A 10800-nucleotide genomic window follows, 5' to 3' on the forward strand; every position below is an offset into this window, starting at 1 on the left:
TAAGAAAAAATAGTAGTGTCACAACGAGTTCCATATTGATCAGGATAGGTTGAGAGGTGGGTGGTGGGAAGGTTACACCTCAATAATGTGGCTGACTTCCTTTTACGAGAATTAATACTAAATGTCAAGGTCATTGTCATGGGTGATGATATGGTTCTGTTGGAATCGGAGGATCTGAGAGGTAATAGCTAGGTGTAAAGATACTTGTTTAAGTTGTTTTATACTATTGATTGGTGATATCCTCGTATGGTAAGGGAACGTAGGTTCGTTTGTATGCCATGCCATATTATGCTTAGTTAGAGGTATTCTTTCTAAAGATGGTATCACCGCTAAGAGATTTTGTATGCATGGAAGATTATACGAATTCCTGAAGATGTATGAATTTTACAAGAGTTCACCCATGAACTCAAACACATGCGCCCTGATTAATGAAGATCTAAGGATTCATGTTAATATCTCGTGTTCTCAATCTAGATGATCGAGGAACATGGGAGAGAATACTTTCAAGGAGGGTGGTGGTATGATGATTCAAATACTTCATCGTTGGAGAGTTATGACGATGCTTCGTTGGATTTAGACGCTTTGGAGGATGAAAGTTTATATGATGATGAGAAAGGTTGTGATTTAACAGTAGGAAGCACAGTGAAAAAGTAGTGACCAAGGATGGTGTGAATAGCAACGGAGGAGGAGGGAACAAGAGGTGAATTATCAAAGACAAAATTTACATGATTTTGTACTAGACATTGCACAATATCAGGATGAGTTTGAAAGTACGAAATCAAATTCCATAAAGAGCATAACAGATGTGAGAATGAGAGAGAATTTAAATTATGAAGTGAATATTAATAATAACTTGATTTTCAATAATAATGTAGATGTTGTGCGATTGAATGAAGATGTGTTTGAAAAAGAGACTCACCGAGGTGGGCCTTTGTTGGTCGGAGGAAGGTAATTAGTATAACATAGGAGCTGATAAAGGATTATGACAACTAAGTGTTATTGATAAGGGACCAACAGAAGCAATGATGTAACAAAAAAAAAGTTTATTGACAAATCTGATGGACTAATTATTGAGCTTTCTCATAGATCAGATGAGGTTAATCACGTATTAAGTTAATGATTAAATTATCTTTAATCTAATATTGTTATTGAGACAATAATGCAAAACAAAATTAATGTAAGGAGTGCACTTCCCAATACGAGGAGAAAGAAGCACGACTCCAACTCTAAGTTACAGGCTTGATCTAAATTTATCAAAAATAATTTTACAAAAGGATCAAAGCTTGGGTCAAATATTTGAAATATGTATCTTGAAAGTGACTTGCAACACCTTTGAAAAGATTAATTGTATATATGAATTTGCATATTCGAATTAGATTAATGATTTTTTTTATATATTATTAATTTTCTTTAAAGTTGCAACGAGTTAGAGTACTTTTTATACTATAAATTTGTTTTTAATAAAATATTGATGTTTAAAAAAAAGTATTTTATATTATAATTTATGTATAATAGTAATTTTTATTATTTATTTTTATTTAATTTTATTTAATTACTTATAGTTTTTTTTTTAATCATACAAGTTAATCAATGATATATTTTATGTTTAGCTTTTAAATTTTTTTAATTTTAAAATAAAAATTTTAATTTAAATAACTAAAATTTATGAAATTAAATATGTGCATAATTTAATGTAACTAACTATTTCATGTTAGTTTAAGGCTATCCTTTAGTCAGAGTTATATTTTAAAATTAACATTTATTTCAAAACCCCATATATAACAACTTCTCCAAGTACATTCTGGTTTTCAACCAACGAACATAATTAAACGTTCTTGCATAAAATAAATAACATATATTTGAAACTTACTTCTAACGATCTATAGCGCGGGTACACAGTATACGGCGTCACGTCTTTTATTTAAAATTTTCTAACTAATTGACAAATAATAACATTAGAATATACGGACGTTATCAAGTTATATAATCGGAAGTTTTCTTATATTGCATAAATATTATTAAACTAAAATAATTTTTTAAAAGAATAAATATTATACTATTTTTAAAATTTAATAACTTTAAAAATAATAAATAATTTTATTATTGTTATTATGAGAAATAAATTTAAAACAAAATTAGGTTCTAATTAAAAGAAAAGCATTTTGTGAACCATTAAAAATATAATTTTTTTTTAAATTTAGAAATAAAAATTTGAGTTGTATTTTAGATTTTTGACTTTATATAATGAAATTTGGTTTTAATTTCAAGTTCTTTTTAAATATAATTAGAATATACTCAAACAGTGTAAAGTTAAAAGTTTTGATATTCTTATTCAAATATTCATACACTAGATATAATTTATGAGTATTTATTTTTAAATGAAAATATTTTTAAATAAAAATGCTGTAGAAATTTTTCTTAATATTTCATATATTATGTATTTATTTTTAATTCACTGTTATTTTGAATTTTTGATATTTTATTTTTAATTTAATATAAAATAATATTTATTATTAATAATTATATTATTTATTCTTTTTAAATTTTATTAAATTTAAAAATAATTGTGTGATATATTTTTAATTTTTTTATTTAATAATACCTGTCAAATAATTACTACTGCTAATAATAATTAAACGGTTAAATTTTCCAAAAATGCTTATTGACAGTGAGAGATCTAAGTGTAATTAAATAAAAATATTGGAATGACATAACGTAGACATTTCTCAAGAAAAAGTGTGACGTATTCCACGAAAATTTGGACACGGTGAAAAAACAGTTGTTGCAAAATAGACCAGAAAGTCAACGTTTCCCCTTGTAAATTTCAATATAATTTCCAACAAATTATATATACGATTTCATGTTCGTCACGTATAAAAACTCTCCCTTCTTCTGACTTTTATTCTCAACGCGTGAAGATACTTTGTTAAATTTATGTAAAATATAAATTAATTAAAAATATTTAAAAAAACTATAAAAAAAAATATGGACAATTGGTTTAAGTTAAATTTAAAATCATTACTTAAAAGAGAATATTTAAATAGTTCATATAAAATATATAATAAAATTTAATTTTTAAAATGACATTTATCACTTTCTGAGAAATAATAAACTGGAAAATTAAATAATTATTAAAATTTATATTTAATAAATAAGAATAAACAAGCAATATTGTGTATTTTTTTAAAATATGAATAATCATTTTGATTTTGAATATATTTTTCTTATAAAAGTTTAATCTTTCTATATGATATTATTTTCAATTCAGACCTTATATACATGCAAAGATTAAAATCCAATATTTTTACATACGACTACAGAAACAGAAACTAATATAAAAACTTTTCGTATAACAACTGAATTGTCAATACATATAACGTAAGAGGAATAAAAATTAAATTTAAGCCTATAGTATCAAAGGTTGGAATACACGTGGCTATAGATACCACTGTTCCAACCCTTTAAATACTCATGCATTAGGCATTTTTCAAAGCTGAGAAGAGCCACCCTTTGTTCTTACGAGCAAGCAAATACAACAAACACCCTTTGTTTTGCTCTCTCCTTTGATTTGTGCCCTCTATTTTGCAAGACGAGTGCTCAGCATTTGTGCAGTTATGGCAAGTTTGGAAATTGAATCAGCAAATGGTCACACCTCTGGTCCTCACAAAAAAACAGTGAGTTTCTCTCTAAATCATTTATCATGCAACAATTTGTGTTGGAGTATTATACTTTCAAATCAAATATTGTTAATTTTATCATAGTTCTTCATCATATCTTAATGCTCTATATTTTGTTTCATCTGTTATTCTCTGTTCGCTTACCATTTGATGGCTGGAAAAGATGGCCACACTTACTGAGAGGTTTCATGGAGAAGAGAAACCACTTTCTTAGTACACATGTGACAGGGGTAAAACTGTAAATCCATGGATTTATATAAGACCACAAAAATAATAAAATTCTCCTTATCAAAATTTTAATGTAATTACTTACACCTTCCAGGCTTGAACAATTGAACTTGAGGTTACCATCTTTACATGCTAATTTACATTCATACTTGGTGGGTACTAATGCTTTAATTTCAATGTATAAACTGGTCCTCAGGCTTTAATAGTATGCTTTAAATAACTACATATTGATTAATTATTGTACCAAAATATAATTATCTATAAATTTATCAAAAGTTATTAGTTTTTTTAACAAACTCTAATGTTGCTCATAAACTAAATTATTTTCATAATGATTTGTTGTGGTGATGTAGTATTCAATTATCTAATAAAATTTAAACTAAGATGTTTATCAAATTGTAATACTTCAACAGATTGAAATAAGTGAGAAGCTATTGGAAATAACTCTTGTATGATGAGATTGAAATAAATTAAAAATGCTCTATTTTTATAAGTTTTCTGCAAGTTCTTCTAAATATCTCCTTAAAATCCTCTTAAATAAATATATCATGTTTCTATAAAATGTAGTAAGTGTCAAATTTAATTTATTTTTAAAAAATTTATATTACCTTGGAAAAATGTATACTTAAAATAAAATAAAAATTGGTTGGCATTTGTTAAAAAAATATAAACTTGCATGAATGCTGTTGATTTAAAATTAAATTCGTGTACCCACAAGAGATGGCATATTTGAGTTCCAAAACACCACTTTATCACTCTATATCCAAAGAAAATTAACATCACTTGTGTGTTGATGCCATGAGTAAAAAAAAACAGAGATAGAGAAAATTTCCCTCAAATGAGTCAAAATCATGTGTGTTCTTAAGTCAAAAGTCAAAAGTCAAAAGTGTCGGGCTCTCGTATAGAAGAAATAAGCACTTCTACAGGACACGATTCAGTTTTAGAATTTTGCCACCATATTTTTATGTAACTTTACTATATCATACATAGGACTTATCGTTTTAAAATTCTCTTATTTTTTTAAAAATATTAAATGAGAATATATACACATTTATTATCTTAAAATATGAAAAATATTTATAGCTTTTTCATTTAATAATTAAGAAAATTTGTAGGCATAAAAGGTGGAAAGATTTAAAATTATTCTTTTATGTTTTTGATAAATTTGTTCGAATGCATAGAAATTTTGATTAATATTTAATTAATTAAAAAAATAAAACAGAACTCAACATAAAATTGAAAATATAATATTTTAATTTCATTAAGAAAGAAAGAATCTGAGGAAAAAGAACAAAAATTCCAATTTGTTTTATTCTACTAATTATTATGTATATACTATTTTGAACTTCTTTTTTCTAATATCCACGTACTACAACTCTTCTCTGGACGAGCCTCCATGTTAAATGTGTAGAACCTTAGAGAAGAATGCATTTATAAGGTAACAAAAAATTTTACACGTTTGATGTTAAGAAATTAATCTCTGTAGTGCCTTATAAGATTTTCTATTGTGAATTGGTTGCACGTTTTCTTGCATTTGATTTGTTGTTTGTTGATAAAATAGGTTGAAGAAAAATCAGAGAGGGAGAAGCAAATTGACGAGTGGCTTCCAATTACTTCCAAAAGAAATGGAAAATGGTGGTACTCAGCTTTCCACAATGTCACTGCCATGGTTGGAGCTGGTGTTCTGGGTCTCCCATATGCCCTGTCAGATCTTGGATGGTATATTTCAATCTCAATCTGCATTGTAGCTTGCACTTATTTACTAAGGTTTTGTTTTAAAGTTAATTTTTTCAAAAAATAAGGGAAGATGCAGGTTTATTTAGTAATAATTTTATTTAGAAGATTTTAGATAAAAGGATGATGATTTATAAATTCTGTAAAATCCTTCTAAACTCAGTTTTTAGTTCTCTCAATTTTGAGAACTTTTTTTTATTAATTCTCTTTTCTCTTCTTTTCTCCACTCTTCCTTTATTTTTTAAATTCTTTTGTTTCTTCTAACTCTTATCTTTCAAATAAAGCTTAAAATATACAATAAATAATGTTATTTTTAAACATTTTTTTTAATCCCATAGTCTTAAACTATTGCAAGGTATAAAGAAATGTTAATAACACACTTTCAAACACTTTTTTAATTATACTCATTATTATTAATTAAAAAATTTAAAAATTAGGTAGATATTACTTATTAGAAATAACATATTTTGTAATTTTTTTTATTAATTTCGACTAATAAATGATAGTATCCTAAAAGAGCTTATTAAAAAGTATATTCTCAAACTATTCTTCTAAATTTTATTAATCCTATGTAATCAAATAATAATATTAAAGAGTATGACCAAAAGAGTTATATTTGCAAATTGCGATAGAGATTTTTATTTAGTAACAAAGCTTCTATAAGCGTGCAAATGAAAGCAATATTATTCTAAACCGTAAGTGTTTGTTTATACAGGGGACCAGGTGTAACTATACTTCTACTCTCATGGATCATCACTCTTTACACACTATGGCAAATGGTTGAGATGCATGAAATGGTTCCAGGAAAACGTTTTGATAGATATCATGAACTAGGTCAGTATGCCTTTGGTGAAAAGCTAGGCCTTTATATTGTGGTGCCTCAACAACTTGTGGTTGAAATTGGGGTGAACATTGTCTACATGGTCACTGGGGGAACATCATTGAAGAAGTTCCATGATACAGTGTGTTCAAGCTGCAAACATATTAAATTAACCTTTTTCATTATGATCTTTGCCTCTGTTCACTTTGTGCTGTCCCATCTCCCAAACTTCAACTCAATTACTGGTGTATCCTTGGCAGCAGCAGTAATGTCCTTAAGGTATAATAAGCCCGTTTCCCTTCTATATAACCTTTCAATAGGAATGTCATTCTTTAGAATTGAGGTTAATATTTTTTTAATAAATCATATATTAAAAAAAAAATTATGTCAGAGAGTACAATGAACCGGTAATTTTGTTGGTTGAACGAGAATAACACAATGAAACAGAAATCAACATGTTAATTTAGACTTCAATGTTTGCATTTTCCTACAGTTACTCTACAATTGCTTGGGCAGCAACTGTGCACAAGGGTGTCCAAGAAAATGTGCAATATGGTTACAAAGCAAAGAGTGCTTCAGAAACAATGTTTAACTTCTTTAATGCCCTTGGTACTGTGGCTTTTGCCTATGCTGGACACAATGTGGTGCTAGAAATCCAAGCTACAATCCCATCTACACCAGGGAAGCCATCCAAGATTCCTATGTGGAGAGGTGTGGTTGTTGCCTACATAGTTGTGGCTATATGCTACTTCCCTGTAGCTCTTGTAGGTTTCTGGATGTTTGGCAATGCGGTTGAGGATGACATCCTTGTCTCTTTAGAGAAACCAGCTTGGCTTATTGCAATGGCTAACTTGTTTGTTGTTGTTCATGTAATTGGAAGCTATCAGGTGAGGTTCAATTCCTCTGATTCTTTGTACTTGTGAAAAATTTTACATTTAAAAAACACCCTTCTTTTCTGGTCAATATTCAAGTAACTGAAACTTTCGAAATTGCTGTTTTTGTGAATGTTGATGTAGGTGTATGCAATGCCAGTGTTTGATATGATTGAAACTTTGATGGTGAAGAAATTGAATTTTGAACCAAGCAGAATGCTTCGTTTTGTTGTACGTAATGTATACGTGGGTAAGTAAAATGAGTTAAACTTCTCTAATAATTTAAAACCAACTTATACTTTTATATCTTTTTAAACTTATAAAGAGTTTTATTTCTTTTATTTTCTTATATTTTTCTTCTATAAGTTCTTTTTAAAAGTTACCCAAACTAGACCTAAATATTGTACATGTTTTTGACAGGTTATTAATGATATCACTTCCAATGCTTTTCCTTTAGTCATAGGCATTGACATATCATCTTTTTCATTTTTTCCAGCATTCACAATGTTCATTGCTATTACCTTCCCATTTTTCAATGGTCTCCTTGGATTTTTTGGAGGGTTTGCTTTTGCTCCAACAACATACTTTGTAAGCCATGAATAATTATAAATTTCAATACATTAAGTTTCCTTAATAGTGTTGTAATTTTGCTTGACTATTGATTTTCTTTCTTATATTTTCAGCTCCCCTGTATCATATGGCTTAAAGTTTACAAACCAAAGAGATTCAGCTTGTCTTGGTTCACTAACTGGGTACGTCTAAATTTGGCTTTTGCTTCTGTTTATCTCTTTTTCACAATTTTTCATTTTAAGCCCATGACTAATCTTGGTCCATTTATTACAGATATGTATTGTGCTTGGCCTATGTTTGATGATATTATCACCTATTGGAGGATTGAGGACGATCATAGCTCAGGCTAAGACCTACAAATTTTACTCTTAAACTCTTTCCCTTTTGAATCAGTGATGGGAAGGTGTAGCATACAAACAAGAGAAATGAGGTTGATTATTATGAAGTCAACTATGGACCTGTTTGGTTTATCAGCGGTTGCTGTTTATTTACTATACTACAAAAGATTGCTCGTATAGTCTTACAGTATACACACATTGCCTGTTATGGAAGAGGAAATTATTCTAAAGGAATCAAATGAAGGAGATTTTTCTAGATTTTTGGTTTGTAATTTTCATAAGAGGAATGCATCATTTTTCTCTTTGCTTTAGTTTGTTCTCAACGACTTCTTATAATCATACCTACTTAATGCGTGTTTAGTTTTAGTGTTAGCAGAATTGATTTTTATATAATATATTTTAAAATATTAAGTATGATTAAAAATATGTGTCTTGATAACTTTAATGTGCATATTACATTAAAACAAGTATTTATTTTATTGAAAATGTAAGAATTATGTTTTTAATATTAAAATAGTCGAAGAGGTTTAGAATTTTCTCAGTATATGTTACTCTTGTTCTGGTTCAAAGATACATCTTTTATTATACATAAGAGTTCATATTATAAATTTAATCATAATTTTTTTAGAATAGATTAAAAATTTTGATAAATTATTTTGAAATTTTGTTAAAATAAATGAAAAAGAATTTATAAAAAAATATTTATGAACTCTTTCAAATGCTTCGTAGAAATCTTAAATTATTTGACTTAGACAAATACATGTTCTTCTTATTTAACATAGTTATAGGCAAAGAAATATATTAATATACTCTTTTTAACATACTTTTCAACATACTACTTTTTGTGTAATTGGTTAATTTTTTAAAAAAAATAAAATAATTTTTAAAATAAAATTAATTTACTAAATAAGCGCTTTATCTTTTAAAAAATAAACAAATTATCAAGAGTGTATTTAAAGGAGTATGATGTTAACATTTTTCTATAAACAAATGCTTAATGAAATTCTTTTTTATATCACTGAGAGGGAATGCATTTAGGTATATACTTTTTTTCTATATTGAATGGATTTTTTAAATGTATATATGAAAAAAAGTAAAAATAATAATATATAACATCTTATGCGGTATTAATTTTTATTAATTCGTTTTATCATTACAGTTTTTTTAATTTGAACAAACATTTACAAAACGTTTGACGCCACAGGAAATTGATAATAACAGACAAATTTAACACCAATGCCCCTATCTAATCTTCTCCTCAACTTTTGTTGCTCTTTCTCTATACAGTTCAACCCAAAGATTGAAAACCCACAAAATGCTACCAACAATAGCCGAAGACACAACAAAAACCCAAGAAACCCAAACCCACGTTGCAATAAGGCCCTCAGCAAGTCCACTAAAAAAGAACACAACCATTTTAAAAACAAAGTAAGGCCCAAAAACACCACGAACCATCGAATACAACCCATAAAACGGAACGCACAATGCATCAAACACCTTCGCCGCAAACGCCACATCGCTCCGCCGCGCACGCGTCAGCGCCCACGCGTTCTGCAACGCGCTGGTAACCTCCGCCAGTGCCAAGAGCGAAAGAACCCCGAATGCCCCACGAAACGCCACGTGTCGGCACGTGAGAATCACGAAGAGCGTTGCGAGGTGGTGTAAGACGAATAACAAATCACCCGCAAAAAACGCGACACAGTGGATAAGATCGGCCACGAAATAAGCGGTGCTGTAATCGAGCACAAGATTCTGTAACGGCGTGTTGACGGCGGCGAAGCCGCGGTTAGAGTCGGCGAATACGGCGGCGACGGCGAGAATGGTCGCCGGAGTGCCGTGAAAGAGGGAGATTAAACAGCTTGAAGCTTCGGGTCGGGTCTTGGAGCTCCATTTACGAAAAATAATAAAATAGCCAATGAGGTAAATGAAAAGGAACATTAATAAAAAATTAAGCATAGGTTTGATGTTTGGACTGACATATAAACTTTGCATTTTATTTTGTAAATGGGGAGTGAGTGAATTTGGTTTTAGATAATGGGGCAGTGAAAATGATTATATATAAGGTTGAGTGGAGTGTGGTTAGGGAAATCAATTTATTGGTGGGGTTTTGTGGAAAAGAGAAGAGAATAGGAAGGAATGAAGTAAGAGAAATTGAAGAAAGAGAGGGATGGTGGGAGAAGGCTCAACGGTTTTGTTGGGTTGGTGAGAAAAGTTAATTGTGTTTTGTGTTGTTTAACGGTTGCAAGACTTCAACAAAAAAAAAATTTAATTTTTAAAAATATTTATTTATGTTTATAATGTTTAATAATAGTTTAATTTTTTTATATAATGTTTAATTTTAATTTTTTAAATCATTTTAGTTTTTTTTAAAATATACAATGAAATTATTCATCATCAAATTTAGATTCTTTCTCTTATTACGTCAAATGAATATTTAATCTTTTTTCTTAAACAAAAATTAACTTATTTAAATAATATTATAAAAAAAAATTGTGTTATTTTTTTTCTCTACTTTCACTTCCTCTTCTCCTCTTCCATATTGAACTCTCTTCTCAACCTTC

The 10800-nt window shown here is 28.7% G+C and overlaps 2 protein-coding genes across 2 annotated transcripts; one reads left to right on the top strand and one right to left on the bottom strand.

Annotated features, from left to right (window-relative positions):
• Nucleotides 1-3529: 3529 nt before the first annotated feature.
• Nucleotides 3530-8315, top strand: LOC113867827 (lysine histidine transporter 1-like). The gene is made up of 8 exons (XM_027503319.1): nt 3530-3674; nt 5467-5624; nt 6355-6738; nt 6953-7346; nt 7476-7581; nt 7828-7919; nt 8015-8083; nt 8175-8315. The coding sequence occupies exons 1-8, from the start codon at nt 3615-3617 to the stop codon at nt 8271-8273; spliced, it is 1362 nt and encodes a 453-aa protein (XP_027359120.1). The 5' UTR covers nt 3530-3614; the 3' UTR covers nt 8274-8315.
• Nucleotides 8316-9481: 1166 nt separating this feature from the next.
• On the bottom strand, nt 9482-10230 carry LOC113868044 (TLC domain-containing protein At5g14285-like). Its single transcript, XM_027503596.1, has one exon. It carries the CDS (start codon nt 10193-10195, stop codon nt 9482-9484), a length of 714 nt encoding a protein of 237 aa, XP_027359397.1. The 5' UTR covers nt 10196-10230.
• Nucleotides 10231-10800: the final 570 nt, after the last annotated feature.

The sequence above is a fragment of the Abrus precatorius genome, unplaced genomic scaffold (assembly GCF_003935025.1).
Source record: "Abrus precatorius isolate BTA unplaced genomic scaffold, Abrus_2018 Scaffold5, whole genome shotgun sequence".
In the NCBI taxonomy this organism is placed as follows: domain Eukaryota; kingdom Viridiplantae; phylum Streptophyta; class Magnoliopsida; order Fabales; family Fabaceae; genus Abrus; species Abrus precatorius.

Excerpts from the sequence above, each read along its gene's own strand:
- LOC113867827 (XM_027503319.1), top strand. The coding sequence starts at position 3,615 with ATGGCAAGTTTGGAAATTGAATCAGCAAATGGTCACACCTCTGGTCCT. Across the intron at positions 7,347-7,475 it reads ATGTAATTGGAAGCTATCAG|GTGTATGCAATGCCAGTGTT; the intron begins GTGAGGTTCAAT and ends ATGTTGATGTAG. Across the intron at positions 7,582-7,827 it reads TGTACGTAATGTATACGTGG|CATTCACAATGTTCATTGCT; the intron begins GTAAGTAAAATG and ends CATTTTTTCCAG.
- LOC113868044 (XM_027503596.1), bottom strand. The coding sequence starts at position 10,195 with ATGCTTAATTTTTTATTAATGTTCCTTTTCATTTACCTCATTGGCTAT.